The sequence below is a fragment of the Trichomonas vaginalis genome, chromosome II, assembly GCF_026262505.1.
Source record: "Trichomonas vaginalis G3 chromosome II, whole genome shotgun sequence".
Classification (NCBI taxonomy): Eukaryota; Parabasalia; order Trichomonadida; family Trichomonadidae; genus Trichomonas; species Trichomonas vaginalis.
This window is the reverse complement of record NC_067204.1, coordinates 6688440-6710494: the sequence shown is the minus strand read 5'-3', so window position 1 is coordinate 6710494 and position 22055 is coordinate 6688440. Positions and strand designations below refer to the sequence as shown.

At 31.8% G+C, this 22055-nt stretch overlaps 12 protein-coding genes and 2 pseudogenes across 14 annotated transcripts, besides 1 other annotated feature; 4 read left to right on the top strand and 10 right to left on the bottom strand.

The window, feature by feature from the left end:
• Window positions 1-211: 211 nt before the first annotated feature.
• TVAGG3_0498180 (uncharacterized protein) lies at window positions 212-894 on the top strand (the record flags this gene model as incomplete). The annotated part of the gene is made up of 1 exon (XM_051236472.1): window positions 212-894. A coding segment is annotated over one exon (683 nt), but the record flags the coding sequence as incomplete, so codon positions are not given.
• A 428-nt stretch (window positions 895-1322) lies between these two features.
• TVAGG3_0498170 (uncharacterized protein) lies at window positions 1323-1685 on the bottom strand (the record flags this gene model as incomplete). Its single annotated transcript, XM_001310336.2, has 1 exon — window positions 1323-1685. One exon carries the CDS (start codon window positions 1683-1685, stop codon window positions 1323-1325), a length of 363 nt encoding a protein of 120 aa, XP_001310337.2.
• A 139-nt stretch (window positions 1686-1824) lies between these two features.
• Window positions 1825-2643, bottom strand: TVAGG3_0498160 (phage tail repeat-like family; the record flags this gene model as incomplete). Its single annotated transcript, XM_051236471.1, has 1 exon — window positions 1825-2643. One exon carries the CDS (start codon window positions 2641-2643, stop codon window positions 1825-1827), a length of 819 nt encoding a protein of 272 aa, XP_051094295.1.
• Window positions 2644-3264: 621 nt separating this feature from the next.
• TVAGG3_0498150 (uncharacterized protein) lies at window positions 3265-5094 on the bottom strand (the record flags this gene model as incomplete). Its single annotated transcript, XM_001310335.1, has 1 exon — window positions 3275-5092. The coding sequence occupies one exon, from the start codon at window positions 5090-5092 to the stop codon at window positions 3275-3277; it is 1818 nt and encodes a 605-aa protein (XP_001310336.1).
• A 523-nt stretch (window positions 5095-5617) lies between these two features.
• Window positions 5618-6186, bottom strand: TVAGG3_0498140 (retrograde vesicle-mediated transport, Golgi to ER; the record flags this gene model as incomplete). The annotated part of the gene is made up of 1 exon (XM_001310334.1): window positions 5636-6172. One exon carries the CDS (start codon window positions 6170-6172, stop codon window positions 5636-5638), a length of 537 nt encoding a protein of 178 aa, XP_001310335.1.
• A 501-nt stretch (window positions 6187-6687) lies between these two features.
• TVAGG3_0498130 (cysteine-type peptidase protein) lies at window positions 6688-7605 on the bottom strand (the record flags this gene model as incomplete). The annotated part of the gene is made up of 1 exon (XM_001310333.1): window positions 6688-7605. The coding sequence occupies one exon, from the start codon at window positions 7603-7605 to the stop codon at window positions 6688-6690; it is 918 nt and encodes a 305-aa protein (XP_001310334.1).
• A 1137-nt stretch (window positions 7606-8742) lies between these two features.
• TVAGG3_0498120 (uncharacterized protein) lies at window positions 8743-9057 on the top strand (the record flags this gene model as incomplete). The annotated part of the gene is made up of 1 exon (XM_051236470.1): window positions 8743-9057. The coding sequence occupies one exon, from the start codon at window positions 8743-8745 to the stop codon at window positions 9055-9057; it is 315 nt and encodes a 104-aa protein (XP_051094294.1).
• A 129-nt stretch (window positions 9058-9186) lies between these two features.
• Window positions 9187-18805: a mobile genetic element.
• Window positions 9493-9924, top strand: TVAGG3_0498110 (uncharacterized protein; the record flags this gene model as incomplete). The annotated part of the gene is made up of 1 exon (XM_051236469.1): window positions 9493-9924. The coding sequence occupies one exon, from the start codon at window positions 9493-9495 to the stop codon at window positions 9922-9924; it is 432 nt and encodes a 143-aa protein (XP_051094293.1).
• On the top strand, window positions 9944-10231 carry TVAGG3_0498100 (uncharacterized protein; the record flags this gene model as incomplete). Its single annotated transcript, XM_001310332.1, has 1 exon — window positions 9944-10231. The coding sequence occupies one exon, from the start codon at window positions 9944-9946 to the stop codon at window positions 10229-10231; it is 288 nt and encodes a 95-aa protein (XP_001310333.1).
• Window positions 10948-11304, bottom strand: TVAGG3_0498090 (annotated as a pseudogene). The gene has a single exon. A coding segment is annotated over exon 1 (357 nt).
• TVAGG3_0498080 (organellar and viral DNA polymerase type B) lies at window positions 12138-13103 on the bottom strand (the record flags this gene model as incomplete). The annotated part of the gene is made up of 1 exon (XM_051236468.1): window positions 12138-13103. The coding sequence occupies one exon, from the start codon at window positions 13101-13103 to the stop codon at window positions 12138-12140; it is 966 nt and encodes a 321-aa protein (XP_051094292.1).
• Window positions 13989-14387, bottom strand: TVAGG3_0498070 (phage tail repeat-like family; the record flags this gene model as incomplete). The annotated part of the gene is made up of 1 exon (XM_051236467.1): window positions 13989-14387. One exon carries the CDS (start codon window positions 14385-14387, stop codon window positions 13989-13991), a length of 399 nt encoding a protein of 132 aa, XP_051094291.1.
• On the bottom strand, window positions 16470-17137 carry TVAGG3_0498060 (annotated as a pseudogene). The gene has a single exon. A coding segment is annotated over exon 1 (668 nt).
• On the bottom strand, window positions 17648-18066 carry TVAGG3_0498050 (uncharacterized protein; the record flags this gene model as incomplete). The annotated part of the gene is made up of 1 exon (XM_051236466.1): window positions 17648-18066. A coding segment is annotated over one exon (419 nt), but the record flags the coding sequence as incomplete, so codon positions are not given.
• Window positions 18806-22055: the final 3250 nt, after the last annotated feature.

Below are 22055 nucleotides of genomic sequence, written 5' to 3'. Positions count from 1 at the left end.
CAGTATGGTTCTTATTGTCTTGAAACAGAAACTCATCTGTCATTGGGTTTAATGTCAGTTTTAAGTTTCCTTCTTTCAATGACTCAGATATCTTAGAATAGTTTGAAAAGTTTGTTGTGTTCTTATTTAGAGCTTGTATAATGAGTTGTCGGTTGTGTTGTATTTCTCTCATAGACGCTGTTTCATTTGACATTTTTATTCTAGATAAAATATGCTTCCAATAGAAAAAGAAAATTCAAGAGTTGCTACAACTAAACCATTAGATGAACTTTTTACTAATGTCGGTCAAAAGTTTGAGACAGAGACCGTAAAGCATGAAGGCTATCGTTTTGACTACCCATTAAGATGGCTAAGAGACCCATCTGTCACAAAAGCTATTGGCTTTCGTAGAATGAAGTTTGTGTCTGTAGAAGATAAAAGTTTTCCATTTATTGTAAAGTTTCATATAGATTATATATCTGAAGGGAAACGAAAAATGTGGGAAGAAATTGAGCTAATACAAGTTGACCTTTCATCTTCTCTACAGACTGCGTTAAAAAATATAGAAGATAAAATAAATTCATGTTATGCAAAATATGCTGATGAATATGCAAATACCGAGAGCACACTTTATGTGAGAATTGTATATGACAAACAAAATTCACAAGTGTCATTTCAAATCTACGAAGACAATCCAAAGAAAGACGAACAAATATATACAGAATTCACTGCAATGTCATGGTATTATTTGCAAAGAATGTTAAATCAGAAAGTCGAACTTCCTTTAGCAAATATTTACAGTCGATATGCAAGAGATGAACCATATTTATTTAAAGATGTTTTCGACCCAGCTGCTATTATTGTTCATGCTTCATTTTCTGGCGCCCAAAACTCTTTCTTATGCTTGGCAAATGACTTTTACGAAAAACCTACAAAGTTATACGAACCACCAAGTGGAAGATTTCAGACTTTCAAGTATGGTTTACTACAGATGGAAGAAAAAGAATAATTCCATTATACCATGCGTTTTACTTAGAACTTAGTTTCATATACAACTACTATCGAACGGTAAAAATATAATTTTTTAATACGGTTGAGGTGTTGGATTTGGTTGCAACTAGATGTGGTGCAGGTTCAGGCTGTTGTATAACAGGAGCTTGCTCTTCTGGTTCAGGGTCTTTAGGTATAATACCAACAAACTGACCTACTCTTTTACCAATATTTTTGACTCCGTTCCAAATTCCTCTTCCTACGGTTTTTATTCCATTCCATATACCTCTTCCAACTCTTCTGAAGAAGTTTCCAATACTACTGAAGAAACCCATTTTACTATATGTAAAAATCTAATGTCCGCCTAGTCTCTTACGTTTCCTGTTGAGTTCCATAGCATTCTTTAACTGGAGCTCATACATTCTGTTTCTCCTCTGGTAGAAAACATATTCTGGGTCAACTCCTGTGTTCGCGTCATCTGCATAAAGTTGTTTATATCCCACTTCAGGGTTTGTATAAAACTCTTTCCATCTCATATTTGCATACCATGGTGGCAAACCTAACGCAGCGTCATTTGACATGGCAGTTTGCATTTGTACATCTGTTGGCACTTGACCATAGTTTGCCATTGCAGTTTGTATTCTAACTTCATTTGGAATATTCTCTGGGTTTGGTTGTCCAGGTTGCTGTGCATTCGCTAAGTTCTGTGCGTCCATTTAATATTAGATAAAAATATCTCTTACGAGTACATATACTGAACATTTGCAGGCATTGGTTCATCTTCATATTCTCTGTACTTTTCTGCCACGTCAAATAAATAAATGACACAATGGAAAAAACCTAAAACAAGTAGTCCTATTTCAAACCACATTTACTTACTAATAAAATTTCTTTATTGTGACACTTTCTCCAGTTTATAGGACCTCTCTCATATTCTATCTTGTCATATATAAACTCATAGTCATGTATGTCCTCTAACCATCTCATAACGGTTTCCAAACCACTTTTATCGGATGTAAAGTAAAAGCATGGATGGTTATGTAAAACGTCTAAAGTTTCTAAAGAGTCTCTCAAAGTCCAGTCTACTTGGTATTGAAAATCCCATGTGTTATAGAACGGTGAGTCTACTATAAAGAAAACATTTTCCTTGTCTTTATATTTTTCATACAAATCTGTCCAATGACATCTCACAAACTCTATACCCTCAATATATTTTTCTATGTCCTCTTTGAAAACATTTGTATAGTTAAGATATAAAACTTTTGACATAAGTGTTTCAATGTCATGAACTCTTATAGCACCACTATATAATAGTCTAGCAGATATACTATCCCAGTCTATATATTCTGCTTTTTTCAAAACCTCTCTCACAATATTTTTGTTATCTAATGGTATACGTTCCATCTTACCTATAGGTATCTTTTCTTTTAACTCTTTCAATATTTTGTTTGTGTCTGGAATATGTTTGAGACGGTCCATATAGTTGTCGAAGTCATTGCATATAATCTTTGAGTCTGGGAATATTGTATGGCACAAATGGGATATATAGAAACTTCCACCGAACAAATCTACAAATGTTAGACCATTCGGTAGTTTCTTAAGTTCTCTCAATATAATATCTTTACATCTACTCTTATTTCCAAAGAACGGTAACGGAGGTTTTGTAAAAGTCATTTATATATAATAATAAAAATGTTTTTACCCGAAAAGTGACAGAAAAGTGACAAAACATTTACGAAGAAATCTTGACAAATTCAAGAGGGTAGAAAAGAGGTTAGAAAAGAGGTTATATCTAACCTTCTACCCTAAACATTATTTTTGTCTGATTTTACGAAGAAGTCTTGACAAAACATGAAAACATATATAATTTGTGAAAAGCTCCTGGAAGACCTCCGAATAAAAACTTCATTTATGTGGGCTAGAAGGCACGAAGTGCCTGGAAGCCCCACTACCTTTTTTTTTTTTTTTTTTTTTTTTTTTAGAACCTATGGATATGCTTGATATACTTGTGTTGTTCTTAACTATTCTCAATTTAGCGATCAAGTGGTTAGAGTTTTTGGGAAAAAATTGCAATTGAGAAGTAATTGGCCGAACATAGTTTTATGATCATTCTATCCTACTCAAGGAGACTAATACAATAAATTATTCCGTAAAAAGATTTAAATAAAATAAGAGATTAAATTACCACGAAAATTGTGGTTGAATAAACAAAACATTAAAAAGGTTTTTATATAAATGGTTGTTGACATGTTATGACAATGTGTATTAAAAAGAAAATTAAAAAAAAATATAAATTTTTTTAAATTTAGAAGACTGAATCATTCTTAAGCATTCCTGGGTTCTGGAGGATGCCTAAGAGATCGTTTTCTTCGAATTTATACCTTATCTCACCGATCTGTAAGATATAAAATGAAATTTTTGTTATAGCGTATGGATTAGCCAAAATTACAGAGTTAGCGATGTTTCTGTTCTTTAAGTAGACCGTTGTAGCGAAAGGAAGAATGAACGGAAGAATTCCTATCTCGAGTAATTTTGGAATTACGTCCAACAGCTTCTTTGTTGAGTTGTCCGTCAACTTTCCCTTCCTTTCCTCGATGACTCTCTTGAATTCCGGTAAGAAAGGATTGTCAAGAAGGGTCTGTGAAGAGCAAATTTGCTGGAAAAGGTCCCAGAGGTAGTCTGACTTGGCCATTGTTCCATCTGTCTGCATGAGAACAGCTTGGAAGGTAAGTCTGACTGGATCGAGGATCTTTGGAACAAATCTCTTATCAATACGCTCATCATTGCACATAAGTTCATTGCGAGCGGCTGTAATGTAGTCCTTGAGGGCTCCATGTACTCTCTTGGTGAACTGTAATGGTGCAACTGGATGATATTCTGGAATTTGATTCAAATTCAGATTTCCTTCGATGTTGCATGATTCTACCTGTTCCAAAACAACGCATGCCCTGAATATATCATCTGTGTTCATAAGAAGAGAGTCCTCATAGAAAAGGGAGGCCTTCAATTTCGATTGTTCGCCAATGAAGCGAATTAAAGGCGCGTAGAAGCAATTTCGGAGCATGTGGAGTGTAACGATCGAAGCAAGTCTCAATTCGCTCTTCTCGTTAAGCGTAGGAAGGAGATGAGAAGCGACATAATTAACTTGATCGGAAAGAATGGAAAGATGTGGGTGTACGAGAACGGCGTTACTAATAATCTTGGCAACACGGCTGAATAACTTGGCGTAAGGTACTCTAAGGCCATTTAATAAGATTAATGCGGAATATTTGATGGTATTCGTAGCTTCTTTGGTATTTAAGAAGATGTAGTTGGATGAGGAACGTTTCTCGATGACGTTGCTTGAGCACGTGATAAGTTCGTTGATGATATCTCCTTCATCTGCTTGTGGAGGCTTTGCTGGAAGGCGGAGGAATGGAATGTTCAAGCACTTCTGCATATCATCCAATGAGAAGGTTGTATCTTCGTTAATAATGTCGCTGTAGAGCTCATCAAGAGATTGATCGAAAATTCCAGCAATTCCGGAAGTGTTCGGGCGGAAAATAATTTGCTTTGGCTCGATCTTCTTTTCATCGACAAGTTTGATGAGGTCTGAGAATGGTGTAGACTTTGCTTCGATATTTGAAGTGACAATGTTTGCATTTTGAGCAAAATCTTTGATTGATCCCAAAAATCCACCTGCCTTAAATCCAGAAGATTGTGGCTTGTATTCTTCTTCGCGTTTCTTCATTCTTTCTTCAACTTCTAATCTAAGTTGACGAGAGTTTGAAGAAGAAGCAAGTCTGTTGATTTCGAGATTGCCCATTGAGGCAAGATTAATTGTATCAAGCGATACAGTCTTGTTTTCGCCACACATTGTGGATAAATCGAGTGATGATGCTTCATTTCCCTTTTTCTCAACGGCGACTGATATTTCTGCATCTCCTGCTGTTACTGTAGAATGTGTTGTTGATTTTGGTGTGATTCTCTTACGGAGTTTTGGTCCAGATTCGCTGCCAGTTCCAGTTGGAGATTGTGGCTGTTCTGGTTGTGCAGGTTCTGGCTGCGCTGGTGCGGGTGTTTCTTGGGCAGCAAGTTGAGCTGCTGGTTGTATTCTTTTACGGAGTTTTGGAGCCTGTGACATTAATTTTATTCAGAAAGGTGACATGATATTTGACATTCAAATTTATTCAAAGTAAATCACATCAAGCCTTGCACTCATTGAAACAATCTCTTTCGTAATTTCCTTGTTTATCACTATTGATTGGAGGTATTTTGATGAAGAAATTATTAAATTTTTCATAAGATCAAACTCAAAAGGGCTAATGTTTACATCAGCTTCTACAAGAGCACTTTATAGCTGGAAGGATCGTTGATAATTCAAAGCAGCTACTATCTAATTCAATGATTCATATATCTATTATTTTGAATACTTAGTTTTGCATTAGATACGAAATAATTGTGCACAGTAGTTCGTTGATTAGATTCCATTTTAAGAAACTAAAGATATAAATTGAGATTGTAATGAACAATACATAGAACGGATGTATTATTCAGAGAAAATGTATTTTAAGAGACAAATATATTAAAAAGATCAAATATGGCCATAATGTTCTGTTTGAAAAAATTAAAAAAAAATATTTTGAAAGATACGATCGATATGTAAAATAATAAATATAAGATTATTTTATTCAGTTGGTCTCTGGTATTTTTGCTTTCCAGTATCCCATGGAACGTATTTATACTTGATCATATGCATAATTCTCTTTCTGAAGACAAAAACTGAAACAACAATGAAATAAACAAAGAGTAATGGAGCGTAAACTGGTAAATCAAATGGCATTAATGAGAAGAAGCAAGCTAAAACAGATGCAGGCATGCAGCAGCACCAAAACTGGAATTCGGGTAATCTTCTAACGAATGGTTTGTAATCTCCATCCTTTGCTGATGGTAAAACTTCTTCACCATATAATTCTGGATCACGTTTTGGAGAAATGAATTCAACTACACAGCTGAGTAAATATAATCCAATAATATATACGATATAGTAATAAGCGTGCCATGTAAATACTCTGAGGAGGAAAAGAAACATCATAAATCCAAATGCGCACCATCTTTGCCATAAATAAGGCTTGATTTGATATAAAAGGCTTTCGAAGCGCATGAGAGCTTCCTGTTTATCAATAACGATCTTATCTGTAAATGTGATTTCTGTTTTATCCATTTATTATTTATTGCAAAAGTGACAAAATTTTTGTCAAATTCTGTTCGATCAAGGAACTAAACAAATTTGAGATAGGTTGTAAGATGTTGTATGTATTGTGCATCCCATTCATTTGAAATATTTCTTTCTAATGCATCGAAAATGCAGTTCTAACTTTCAATTTTTTTTCAAAATTTCATCAAGATTTTAGACAATCCTCTAATTTACGATCTAAACCTATGAGTTATGGCAATTAATCCATACAAATCTTTGAAAAAGAGTATAAAATAATCAAATTTTAATGAATAGCTATATTGGAAGTAATTTCATGTCAGTTGCATATGTTTCGTTGATTGTTGAACAACCTATCATTAAGAGTTGTCATATTTCATAGTTTATTAAATCATATTGATCTGGCATGATGTAGTTCATGATAGAACCTTCTTCATTCAGAGCTTTGAAACAGAAATACTATGTGACTCATAAAATTCAAAATAGTTTTATAAATTCAGTGTTTAAGTTAACTTATTAAAAAGTTATCTGTCAACTGGGAACAATGCGAATGTCGCTTCACCACATTGATTGCCCTTGTCCTTAATCATGCGGATGTAGCCTTTTTCGCCCCAAGATGCTCCCCAAGAGTTACGAACGATCCAATAGTTTGCGTTATTCTCTGTACCAAAACCAACGCATCCAACGCCATGATCAAGAAGGGATGATGAGCAGGATGGTTCATCATAGATTCCTGATGAATAAAATTGGAATGACCATGGTGAAGCATCAATAGCAATTGAAGCAGGACCTAATGTAGAAACCTTTATGGCAAGATCTGTTTCACTACCTTCTTCACAAAAGAGGTAACTATTGATATTTGAAACACCTTTCTTAATATCGAATTTGCATGATTCTTGTGTTGCAGAATATGGATAATCATCTTCCAACATGAACTTTCCATTCTGGTGCTTAATAACATAATCATATGCCATATCCATCATGCCACCTTCGCAACCAGAACATGAATCAACGCAATTGACAAGATTTTGTTCTGAAAGAGATTGGAGTTGACCAAATGTAATTGCGTATTGAGATTCTTGGGCCTGGATAGCTGAGAATGCCCAGCAGGAGCCGCATTGAGCCTGATCCTTAACTGGATTAACTACACCCTTTTGACGCCAGTCACAAGAATTGTTTGGAACGCCGTTGGATTTAACAGCTTTAACTTGAGTCTTACTCATATGAAATCCGAGCATTGAGCGATATTCAGCTGGAGAAAGATGAGCGAGTTTGTTGAGAGCGACTGTAAAGCCAGCATTTGCACGGTTATGTTCTTGGACAAGGCGCTTATTTGTAAGCCAAATTCCAAGGCGTTGATGATATTCCTCGCCTGTGAACATATTACCTGTTTCACGCATCCAACTAATGAATGCTTTTTGCTCATGTAGTTGCGCTTGCATAAGTAAAAATGAAGTTAATTTCTATCCACACTTGGATTATTTCAAAATATTGAGAGAGCAGTTTATAATTTGAATATATCACATACTATTTCTTGTATTTTCCAGGATTCAGATTATGCATCTATATTGGTTTTCTTGTCAAAAATGTACTTGTTAACAGTATTTAATTTTTTCAGAGAGCAGTTAAAGTTTGAATTAAAAATATTCAGCTGATCTGATCAAATAAAAAGTCATTTAATTGCATTAGAAATATCCGCATAGTGCAAAAATGAATGTTTGTAATAAACTAACGACGTGAAAACATTAGGATTCACAAACGAGGAAATAAAGGATATATTATTTAAGAAACTAATGATTATTTGAATTTATGAAATCAATTATTTGATTCATTCTTTCTTCAATCTCTTCTATTCTTTTTGTTAAATCATCAATTTTCATTAATGAGGTGATTTTAAAAAGATTGCACAAAAAATGAAAGGTGTTAGTTTACGACAAAATAAACAATTAACACCTAAAAAATATTTGGATATAATAAATGATAAATTGATATTTGATGGTCAGAATATTAATTTACAACTTAAAAATGGGTCAATGACTCGCTTAACAATTGGTAAGACTGCATTAACAGGAGCACACACTAAGGCTGTATGTTGTGAAAATGGATGTTGTATGCCATTTATTTAATAAAATACCACAGAAGAGACAAAAGGAACCGTTAATGATGGTTTTGATACTATGATTCAAAGAGGTGGGCACCCTTAAAACATTGATTTTATTTTTATATAAATGGATAACACAGATTTAAAAATTTTAATTGATGATTTAGTACTTAATCAAAATTTTCTTAGTTATTATGAATTAAAATCATATCTCCAAAAATATAATAATAATATAACGGGTGATGATATGGAATATTATTATCCATATTATAAAAATGAAATTTTGAAATATCATAATAAAATAATTTCTGAAATTAAAGACAAAATTAAAAATAATGAATATACAAAGGGAAAAACTAAATCACAACTTAAACAGTTGAAAGATTTCAAAAATAAAGTATTAACAGAAGAAGATATTGATGAATTATATAATTTATATAATCATGAGCCGCAAAAAACAAAGGAACAAAAACAAAAGATGCAAAACACCCAGGTCCTTCAGACCATAAATGAAGCACAAGCTTTAATTTATGATTCATTAGTTAAACCATATTCAGCCCGACTTTTAAATGAAGATCAACTTTTGGAATTCATCCTTCAACATAAACTCGAAGCGGGAAAGTATATCAAACCTTTATATACAGCATATTTAAAACAAATGAATAGAATACATCCAGAATTAATGAAGGAAGGAATGAAATCCAAAATCAAAGCAGATAAAATTAAACCACTTGCAACACCAAAACTCCAACGACAGTACTCCAACGACAGTACCGCCTCCTCCTTCAGTTAATCCTTCATCATTCACTTTATTATATCCATTTCAAACATTAAAGAAGCAAAAAGATTTTAAAAAGGATTTCAAGATATTAAATAAACCAATTGACCCAAAAATTCAACCGTTAAAGGAAAAATTTAGTCGCCTTCATTTGCTCCATATCCATATTCATACGAAATAGATCATTTAGAATATTCAAAAGGAAACGTTACTTATTTATTTGCCATTAACATTAACACTAGATATTTATATTGCATTCCAGTGAAAGGGAAAACAGAACAGGAAACAAGAAGAGCTATACAATACTTACTAGATCATGAAAGAGTAGATAATATCAGGGGTGATGGTGATAAAGGATTTCAGGCAACTATGACTCATTATTTCCCACAAATTAATTTTTTCTTCTCATCCTCTCCATATACGTTTCATAATAAAATAGTTGATGCGGTAATGAGAACTCTTAGAGATGCGTTAGGGGTTAACGGTCAGATATACTGGGATGGAAATCATGACTCCATCATACAACAGTTAGTATATTATTACAATAATACATGGCATAGAACTATAAACATGAAACCAGTGGAAATGAAAAATGATATTTCAAAAGAATGGGAATATATTAGAAAGCAAATGGAAAGGTTAAATGATGTTAAACGTGAACAAATTAATTCGGGGCTCATGAATTTTAAACAAGGGGATAAAGTTTTGATTCATCTCGATTATGGAAAAACTGATAAATCAATGACAAAAAGAAGACGAAGATTTGACACAATAGCTGAATTTGTTAGATATATTAACGGCAATGCATTAGTTGAAGTTGACAATAAATTAATAGAAATTCCGATTTATTTTATTACTCCATTATATTTAAATAATATTTAATTTTTTTATTTCGTAAGAAATGAGTGACAACGAAGCATCCAAGAGTCCAGACGATGAATATAAAAAGAAACTAAACAGAATTAAATCAAAAATATGCTATTACAAAAAGAAGCCACAATGCGGTGGGGCTGATGCCCATAAAACTAATGGAACTGAAAACGATGAAGAAATAATTGAAAAGTTAGAAACTTACCGTTCAATCCTTAAACTGAGTGAAGCAAAAATAAAAGAATTTAATAGAATAAATAAATTGATTGGAAGAGATGAATTTAATAAAGATGAATTTTTAAACTCAATCCAAATTTAATTTTTATTCCTCTTTGACAACATCTCTCTTTCCATCATTACTGCATAACCGCATTTTCTCAGTTTTAGTGGTTTGTTATTTTTAGCAAGTTCTCGCATCATTTTTATTGTTTCCTCCCTTGTCATGATTCGTGGTAAATTTTGAGCTTGTGGGGTATCCATTTATGATAAAAATAAAAATTTGTTATCAGTTATTTTATCGTTAATGGTTTCAGGTTATTCAATAATTAATTATTTTTGAATAACTGAAGGAGTCACCAGGTCACCAGGTTAACTAACTTCTCTGAAAAAATGAGACAACATGACATTTTGACAACAACACAGGAGGAAGGCAGTTATGAATTATTTTTGAATAACTGAAGGTGTCACTATGTCACCATGTCACCAGGTTATTTAACTTCTCTGAAAAAATGAGACAACATGACATTTTGACAACAACACAGGAGGAAGGCAGTTATGAATTATTTTTGAATAACTGAAGGTGTCACTATGTCACCATGTCACCAGGTTATTTAACTTCTCTGAAAAAATGAGACAACATGACATTTTGACAACAACACAGGAGGAGAGCAGTTAGAATTATTTTTTGAATAACTGAAGGTGTCACTATGTCACCATGTCACCAGGTTATTTAACTTCTCTGAAAAAATGAGACAACATGACATTTAGACAACAGTCCCGGAAATGATTTGTCATGACTTCTTCGTATATGTTTTGTCATGATTTCTTCATCGTAATGAGTGTAAATGACCCAAAATATATTTTAGGGTAGAAGGGTAGATCTAACCTCATTTCTAACCTATTGCGATTTTCATACGGAATCTCTTCTCTCGGTTTTCCGAGGGAAGCAATCATATGAGGAAATTCTTCTAAAAGTTCTTTTGTCTGTTGGTTTTCAAACAATGATATGCTTGCTTTGTAGAACGAAGAGCATTCATTATATTGCATTTGGTATATTATCTTTGCCGAACGAATGAGACGTAACTGTTTGTTATACTGTATGTACTCGTATTCTTCATTAATGGCTCATGAACGATAGAGTTGTGTTTTCTCTGATGTTGACATTACTGTCATTTCATACAAAATAAAAATAATTTTAAAACTAACGTTATTTTCTGACTTTCACAAAAGACCAAAAATAAACGCTTTACATGTATTTTTCAGCAACTTCGTCAAATAATTTTATAGCTTTATCTATCTCATCTACTTCAAACGTTTCTTTACTTCGTGGGAGCACCATACATTTTCTCAAAAACTTCAAGCAGTTCTGTTCAGCAGCTCTCATATCATTAACGAACACAACCTTGACTCTATTGACTGTACTGTCATATCTTTGAGTTATATTATATGTTCTTCCTATCTTATATCTCTTTGTATTGAAGTCCTTCGGTTTCTGAACGATGTAAAGTAAGCCTTCACTGCAACGTTCCGTATCGAATGAACCATAAGTTATGAAGTTATATCCAACAACTGGGTCTAACCATAACAAAACTATTGGTATAAGACTTTTGTCTATAAGATATGCTCTTGTTCCATGAAATGCTACTGATATCATAAGCTCAGGATTTCTTGTCAAAATTTTCTGAGTAGAAGCAATTCTAACCCAGTCCTTTGTTTTCTTTCCAGATGGAGATATAATGTCTGACAAAGAATATTTGTTGTATTTCTTTGAGTATCTTACGTTTAAATCACCTATTCTAACCACTTTAGTGTCATTGTCTATCTTTCTAACTGTTTCAAACTCAATGTTTGTCATTTCTGTTCTTACATACAAAATAAAAAATTTTCTTAGAAAAAATTAGCGTTATTTTTCTAACTAATGAAATTCATTATTTTTGGTCATTTTTCAGACAAAAATAATGTTTAGGGTAGAAGGGTAGATCTAACCTCATTTCTAACCTCAAGATTTACAAACGTTTAACGTGATATACGTTATGAATTCGTGAAATTCTAAACAATTTCGTAGCTTCTATTTCTTCTGTCAGTATGTCAAAAGTTTTAACAATGTCGAAAGTTTCTTTATACTTCTTCTTGACATCAGATAAAAGGAAATCATCAGCTGTGGGATAGTTTTTGTTCAGAAATGCTAACATGTCTATTTTATCTTCTGCTGGCTTTTCTGCTTCTTTCTTTAAGTCTGCGTAATCGTTTCTCATACGTTCTATCTCTTTGACGGAGTAGTTATATTTCCTCATTGCTGCTTTACATTTTGAACATTGTGGATTCATTTTTGCGTTATACATTGAAACATTACCAGCTAAAATAACTAAGGCGTCAATGGTTTTCTTTAACTCAAAAGTTGTTGGTTTTATTTGTCCATTCCATACTTTGCCTCTTCTGTCTTTATCTCTTAGCTGCCATACACATTCAGCAACTAATGAAACAAAGTTATCGTAAGTCTTAAACTCCTCAGATTTATATATGTCAGAAATGTTTTTATAAACCATGTCGCAATCTTTGTTCATAACTTTATGGTTGCAATGAAAACCAAGGAATTCATAGTTTACTTTACGTATGAACTTCTTTATTTCTACTGAATCGGTTGGTTTCACTTCTATTTCATCGAATTCAGGAATAGTTAGTTTTTGCTGCTGAATTTCAGGCAATTTGGGTAAATGGTCTATGATATCTTGCATTTCATATAGCTCCTCTCCATTTGTTTCATCTTTCGCACTACAGTCTAGATTACTTGTTAAAAGTTCTTGCTTTATTCTTTGTATTTCTGTTTCAAAAGTATATGAAGAAGGAATAAAGCTTTTCATCTCTACTAACATTGACGTAGGATTCATGATTAATGAATTTGGTGCCGTAGTTGTGGACAGAGTCTCGCCGTTCGTGGCTTGAATTGTTGTTGTGCCGATTGTTGAAATCATATCTTTTATACAAAATAAAAAAATAAAAATAAAACTAACTTTATTTCTTCTGTCTTAAGGAAATTCATGAAAATTCATGAGGGTAGAAATGAGGGTAGATATCAGGTTAGATCTAACCATCTACCCTAAACATTATTTTTGCTGAATTCAGCAACAAAATGAACGAGGTCAGGATGTATGTAAATACCTTTGAATTCATTTATAACACCCTTAGTAAGCTCATAAAATGCTTGTTTTGAGGTGGAGCCAAAAGTGGCTCGACTGTATTCTTTCAACCAAAACTCAAGAATTTCCTGCATGAATTTTGTATAAAAAAACAACAGTCCGAATTCAGACGGTTGCTATATTCTTCACAAAATGTCTTATAATACTCTTCCCAGGACTTATTTTCCAACAACTTTCTAAAGTCTTTCCTAAACTGACTGACTGACTGACGGCACAAAGTGGCTTAACGAAAACATTAATATATAAAATTCATGAGGTTAGAAATGAGGTTAGAAATGAGGTTAGAAATGAGGTTAGATCTACCCTTCTACCCTAAAATATATTTTGGGTCATTTACGTTCATGTTTCGATGAAGTCTTGACAAAACATTAACGTAAACATTTATTTCCAGGACTGTTGTCTAAATGTCATGTTGTCTCATTTTTTCAGAGAAGTTAAATAACCTGGTGACCTGGTGACCTGGTGACACCTTCAGTTCTTCAAAAATAATTAATTATTGAATAACCTAAAAACCATGAGACTTTGTCTCCGGACTCTTTGAGTCACTTAACGTAAACATTTATTTCTGCAGTTCATCCATTACTTCATTACCTAATTAATTACAGACATAAAATATATTTAGTTCATTCGGTAAGCCTAAACCCTTTGGGTCAAGTGTGTTTATTGAACTCTATACCATGCGAATACAGTCACAAATGGTGGCATGTAATCTTTACCCGAGCCTGTTGGATTTGTTGTGAAAGTGTGTGAATGATTTCCTGCGGTTCCACAGAAAATACCTGTGCTTGAATCTACTGGGTCAGTTGTGATATCATATCTATTCATTCCCCATCTATCCGAACCCGCTGCAAGATTTATATAACCTCTTTTTGTTATTGAATGTGAATGATTACCTGTTGTGTTTGTAGTTCCTGTATGAGTGTGCGGTGGAAGGTTTGCTTCTTTAATTTTCTTCGAACCTCCTGTTTGCTTTGAATATCTAGCACAGTATAAGAATTTATCTACAATCTGCTTCCACGTACCAAAACCTAAAACTGTTGATGGATTTGTTGAGTTCATTGACGTATAAATAGAACCAACAGGATATAATGTTTGAAGTATTTCAGTCTTTAATGTTTGAAGCTCTGTTTTGTCTGCTTTCTTATCATATAAATCTTGAGCAGTGAATTTAACTTTATTTTCATCATCCATGACATAAACATTTCTACATTTAATGTATTTCATCGTTGTTATGTTTTCATTCGATGTTAAACCTTGTGGAAAGTTAGGAGGATTATAATATAATGCATCCCCATCAGTTCCGTCCACCGTTCCTTCAATACTTTCTATAGCAACAGTTGAGAAGAAGTTATGTGTATGGTTCTTATCTGCTTTAAGATCTAAACATCCTGAAACCCATTCTGTATCGGCTTTAACTTTAAAAGTCTCCGATGTCCATTCATGATACCATTCAACCTTTTCTTTAATTTCATTATCTTTTTCATCAACATAAACCAAATTTGCCTTCTTATTTAACTCACTATCCACATATTCCTTATCCACCTTCTTCATTATGTCATTTAGGAAACCTTCTATGAATTCCTCATTTAAATTAAATCTTCCAATCTTCAAAACTTTAGGAAATGCATTTAATGCGTAATATCTCTGTTCTTCTGGTGGAATTGATGTTATATCATCCGTTATACCTTTAATTTTTGAATTCATAAATAAAATTTCTTTTATATTTGATATCACTGCACCACCTTTGCAAACGAATTCGAAATGTTCATTTTTCAATATTATCTCCAAATCTCCATATTTCAACCTTTGCGTTTGTTCTGCCGTCTTTGAATTATATGCATATATGGCGTATGTAATGGTCTGAGGGACCTGGGCGTTTTGTGCCTTAAGTTGTTGTGGTTGCTGTTGTTTAATCATTTATTATGATTTAAAAATAAATATTTAATCCGTTATCTCATCAGCTATTTTTTCTATTTGAAATTGCCATAATATTTCATTCATGAATTCTAAATCACAATCAAATAGGTCAGTTATTCTAAATTTAATATTTGATAAATCTTTTGAATGAAGAATAAATGAATTCCCGGATAATTGAAACGGATATGATAAAGAAAATGTGTTTAAGTTGATGGATAAAATGTTTTGTATTGATGGGTAAGAGTTAGGGTCTAATGTTTGATGTGAAAATCTCATTGGGGTATTAACTTTATCACATTTGATTAAAATGAAATTGGAACCAGTGTCAGAATACAAAACATCCCAACATCTTTTTCAAAATTTAATATCCCAACAATGAACGAAGATGAGGAGTACAAAATTTAATTTTCAGCGGAAATTTAATAAGGTTATTTATTTCATCAAGTTCAAAAAGTTTATCAGGTTTTGATTTAAAATTTTCTTCATACCATACGATAAATGATTCATTTAAATAACTTAAAATCATGTTAATATCCCATTTCGTTATCACATTATTTATATACATATCATACGTTTTTTCATGGTCATCTTTAATAAATGATATATAATCTGAAGGGTCTAAAAGAATGGGATTAAATTTACCACTCACAGAAATGAGAGTAACATTATAAATTCCGCTAACTGTTAAATTTAATTCACAACATTATTCGAAATAATATTGATAATTGACATTTTTATTACGATTAAAAATATGGTAAAGCGTTATTTTCCAGTGATAAATAAAACTAGAATAAGATTACCTCAAGAATTCATAAATTCAACGAATAAGAAATTCATTCATGTTATAAATTTTAGTGTTTTCAGAAAATATGAGTCAATGTCATATTCATCAACAGGTTATATTTCACTTCATTCAAATTTAGTTCAATCAAACCCATATAATGACCATTTCATAAGATTTTCAGATGGTATTAAAAATGTAATTGATAGATTAAATATGAACAGATTGACAATATCGAATTTTTGGAATTTGGTTTAAATATCCTGATGGAAAAAGATTGAAGTTAAAGATAAAGCAGATACTATAACAAAAACAATTACAATGACCGATCCGGATAGTGGGGAACAAAAAGAAATAAAACAAACGATAGAAACTGGTGAAAGGTCAATTATTATTGATTATGATTCAAAGGATTATTATTCGATAATGTTAATGCTTGAATATTAAATAGTCTTAACAAAGAATTTTTCAAGTGATATTTTATATTCATCAACTATTTTATTATAAATATCATTATATGTTAAATGAAGTTCAGTTGTTGTTCCGTTCTTTGATATCTTAATTGTGCTAATATCCTTTATAGGATTTATTTTTGATTGTTCCGCAGCATGAAACCTCATCATCTATGAAAAATTGAATCTTAACGTCTGAATCTTGAACATCACAAAGAATGGCGATAATGTGAATTAATGATTCATAAGGTAAAATAACTAAACCGGATTGATCAATTAAATTTATTATTGAATCATAATTATTAATTATTATATCACGGTAAATTTTCATTAATTCAGAATTAATGTCTATTTTATATGGGTTCTCGATGTTTGATGAAAGAGGTGGGGGGTATGTTGGATAAGTAGGAATTTCAACAGGTTCTTTACCAGGTTCAGATAAAATGATTGGGTCTCCATTCTCATGGTTTTCTTCATTCTCCTCATTCTTCGGTAAGTCACGAGTTAATAAATTTGGTTGAGTTGCTGACCTTGTTAATTCAGGGCTAACATTAACTTTAACATTTTGAATAATTCGTGATTTATCATCATTTACGTTATAACCAACCGTAATCTCTGTTTTTGTTAGTGTTCTTTTGACTAGTGAAACGTCTTCTCATTTAATCGAATAAAAAAATATTTTAAACTTTTATTTTGCTGGAACTTTTGAATCTATTATTCCCTGTATTTGTTCATGAAGTTGATTTTTAGCATTTTCATCGAAATTAATAGACCGAATATATTCATTAATTGCATTCTTATAATCATCTGATTTCTCAAATTTTCTTTTATCTGATTCCTTAACTAAATCATAAGTTAAACCACGTTGCTGATATAATGGTTTCTTAATTAAATCTTTGAATGCTTGAGATAAAGCACCTGATGCAATTCTTGCTACTATAATTGGTTGGAATTGCTGTTTAAGTTCATCTTTAACATTTGCGAAAACTGGATCGAATAAAGCAACTTTAAAGAATTTCTTAGCTGAAATTTCAGGTCTAATATTTGTATATTGACCATCAAACTGGTTAGAATATCGTGGTAATCCATCCGGTCCCTCTTGAATAGCACTTAATTCTTCATTGAAATAAGAATATGGATTATGACGGTATGAATTAATTGGACCATTTTCACCTTCTCCAATGTATTGTTTAACAGCTTTTCCATTTTCATCAAATTGCATAGGATAACGTTCATTATATGCTTTACGTTTAGGATAATCAGATATAGTTAATTTATAACCATTTATGACTTTAATATTTCCTTGACCATCAGTAACGAAAACTTCATTTATACCATCAGGTTTTCCATTTGGACCTGTAATGTCTGCTTCGTGTGCTTCCCAATTTGGACCATGACGTTTGGCATATGCTTGAGCTTCTGGTAATGTTAAAACGTTTCTCATTTGTTTAACATCTTTTTGAAGACCAGCAACAATATGAACTAATTCTTTCATTCCATCAGGAACTTTCATAGTTCTATTATATGTACCCTTTTTGTTTGTTCCTTGTTTTAATGGAACCTGTAGAAGATTTACCATTTCTGTCATGTTTAATTATAAATAAAAAATAAAAATTAATTATAAAAAGTTAATCAAATTTAACACTTCCTTTATTTAAATCAACTATTATTTTTCCATGTTCACCTAATTGCTGATATTGTGTGTAAAGTTCATTAATGCTCATTGGTAAATTCACTTGATAAAGCATAACGTTCAACTGTTGACGACTAAACCCACTGAAAATGAAAAGTGTTGATAGATTTGATTTAATGTTTGTGCTTAATGCTTTGAAGTATTGAACAGCCATGAAGAATGAACACTGAATGTGTCGGCATTGAGTTAATAACTGATTAAATATGATTTCTCATTTGTTATTAGTTTTGATTTCACGCATCATCTAGAAAAATGAGTGAATGCAAAAATTCTCTATCAAAATTTGAAATAGAAAGTGTTTCAAATAATTCATCCCGTTGTTTATCAATAATTTTATCCTCTAATCCTTGCTTCTTGATTGTATTATATAATTCTTTATACATTAAAAAGTTTTTTAAATAATCTTCTGCTTCTTCTTGTGATAAATAAATAATTGGAATTTTGATTAAATGCTTTAAAGATTCAAATGTATCATCTGAAGGTGAACCTGAACGGTTGATATAATTAACACATGTGAATAGGGGGAAGTGTTAGCAATAATGATAATTTGTTTTAATATCGTTAATGTTTTACCTTTATTTTGTTTACCAATTGCTGCAGTGATTGAATTTAAGTAACATTCAGAATATGGAATTTTCATTAATTTTTCCTTAGATAGAGCATTTCTATTATCACTCAATGCTTCATTAATCATATCGTCTACGTATGTATTATATACTCCTGCTAATTCTTCATAAGGGGTGGATGAATTTAAATCCATTTAATCAAAAATAAATTTATAATTTTAAACATTTCTATTCATCAATATTTCATCATATGAACTTCTATACTGTGGTGGTGTACCTGTTGGATGATATTTCAAACCTTCGTCCGGTGTCCATGTCCAATATGTAGTCCTAGTAAACCAAACCTGAGGAGGATTTGTCACCTTTGAACAGTAAGTGTCATTTTCACCCTGAATGATTGGATAAGCTTTCACTTGTACTGTAACTTGTGAGTTGAAAGTTTCTAATCCATCAAAGAATATACCCGCTCCATCACGTTGAACTGGAATAGTGCATAAGAATGAAGTTTGGTCTTTCCATGTTCTAGCTAATGGTGTGCCATTATCATCATTCAGTGGTCTAGTTAATGAGTCCTCGTATTTTCTGTGCATTCATTCACTCCATCTAAATCAGAAGCTTGAAGCATACGTGTAAAGAATATGTCGCCCACTGTGGTCATCGCTTGATCGGGGAAGTTTCTGGAATCTATAGTGACCTGAAGACCTCGAAGCATTGGATTTTCTAAAACCGTTCTTTGCATTGCATTCTTCGGAAATGTTAACACAACATCTGTAACATTATGAAGAGCGTATGAGAAATCTGAGCTAATACCTTCAGGAGTGATGCAACCTCCATTTAGTGAACGAACGTCAATATGTTGAGCTGGAATCATGAATGGATCTTCCTTACTGAATAAACGTGGTATTGCTTTAACTGATTCTTCAATTAAACCGTATCCTGGTGTAATGCATTTATCCTCTAAAACTTCCATCTTTGTGCATGAAATAATAACGTTATCAACTGTTGCGTCAGCAGATGTAGCGGCTAAGCTTGTAATTAATTTGGTAGGAAGTCCGATTTGTTGGAATTTGCGATCATATTTAAAACATGATTCATAATCTTTTCATAATTTTCATCAGTTATCTTTCATAAACGTAATTTTGTAAATCAGCAACTCTTAACGGGTCAACCTGACAAAATAAAAGTATCCCTGAAAACATAATATTTAAGAATGATATCACAAATGATTTAGGATAATCATCGAACGCCTGAAATGCTAAAAATCATTTACCGGAATAATCATATCAAAAGTGATATCAACTTCTTCATTTGCGTTTTGAAAACTTCTGAAGGGTCAATATATTTACCACATACTGAGTTATCATTTTTTGAACATTATTATATAACGAATGAACAAACTTTTTAACTTTCCTTTCTGATTTTGGTTTATATGTTGCAAATGCGAAAGATTCACGGGCGCAATCCATTTGAAGATAACCGGCATCACCTCTTCAGTTTCTACTTCTAATTGTTTAAAGCTTTGATTTGATGATTTGTAACCAACGAATAAACGCATGCATTTAAAAGCGGTATCACATGTGAAAGCTTTATTTGAAACTAGAGTTGCTTTAACTTTGCGTTTAATATATGTGTCACCTAATTGGTTCACATCATGAGCTGGGTTTGTAATTCTTAAATGAGTTTGTTTATCATCAAAATATGGAGCATCAGAGTCATAGCATGAACTTTCAAGTTCTCTATAATATCTTCTACCGTCATTCTTTGCGAATATTTCATTTATCTTTTCGAATGAATGAAACACATTTCCATTAATTGGTTTAGTGTTTGGCACCAAATAGTTAGTCGTCATTTATTAATAAATAAAAAATCAAAATTAAAAGATGAAAATGAATTTTTAATTTTAATGAAATAATCAACTATGGCTGCAGGTATATTTAAGAAACTGTGGGATAAAGTAAAAAGAGGAGCGCATAAAGTTTGGGAAACAATGAAGAAAGGAGCAAATTGGATATTTAAGAATAAAGAAGCAATTAGTGACGTTGCTGAATCAATAACACCAAAAGCCGCCCCAATAAGAGAAATATTAAATAAAGGAGAAAAAGTTTATCAAAGACTACAACCGATACTAAGATAAAAATAATATTTATTTTTCCACTATCTACCTCCTATTTTATTAAGTATTCCTTCAGCAATTCCACCAACTGCGTTACCTGCTTGTGCTCCCATCGCCGGATTACCTGCTTTAGTACCTAATACTCCACCTATGATAGTTCCTGCCGTTTTCGCTACTGGTGCCAAAAAGTTTGCAACGGGTTTAATAATCTTTTTATAAACCCAACCCACAGCTTTCTTAATTCCATCCCATAATTTTTTAAAGAATCCTGCCGCTATTTCTGATTTAATATTAATTAAAAAATATATTTCATCACTTATATTCTAATTTTTATTTAATGATAAATGAAACCGATTTTAAAAATAAATGAAACAGAGGAGGAAGAAATAAATGAAGATGTTCAACAAAAAATAAACGTTGTTAAACCAATTACTGAAATAAAAATTTTTTCATCTGTTGAAGAATTTAATGACTATTATGTTAATAATAAAAAATTATTTGAAGAATTGACAACGTGTAAATTGAATAAAATGTTTAAAGTCGATGGATTCAAAATTTCAAAAATAAAAGGAGTGGTTAGTTTGAAATCTATTCCTCAATCAAGAATCACCTCATTAATGAAAATTGATGATTTAACAAAAAGAATAGAAGAGATTGAAGAAAGAATGAATCAAATAATTGATTTCATAAATTCAAATAATCATTAGTTTCTTAAATAATATATCCTTTATTTCCTCGTTTGTGAATCCTAATGTTTTCACGTCGTTAGTTTTGACGCTCATTTCATACGAATTAAAAAATAAATTATTCAAAAATGTAAGACATGAATTTTTAAAGTTTATTTTTTTATTTTTTATTTCATTATGGTAGTGAATCTTTTATTCATGAAAATAATTATTTCTAATTTCTTTTACTCTCTCGTACATACTAGATTTGAAGAATTCGGAACTTTTACCATAATCTCCTAAATGTTTTCTTATCCCTAACGTGTGCCAGTTATTATATGAAACTGAATAAACTTTATCTTTATCTTTACACCTTTCATCACTTCCAATATATTTATATCTCAGTTTTGATTTAGCATTTTCATATTCATTAACGTTTAATAATTCACAGTCTTCCTTTTTAAATAAATGTTTTATGTATTCAGGATTTAATACTCTACGTTTATATGCTCCTAACTTAGTTCTAAAGGTTTTTCTACA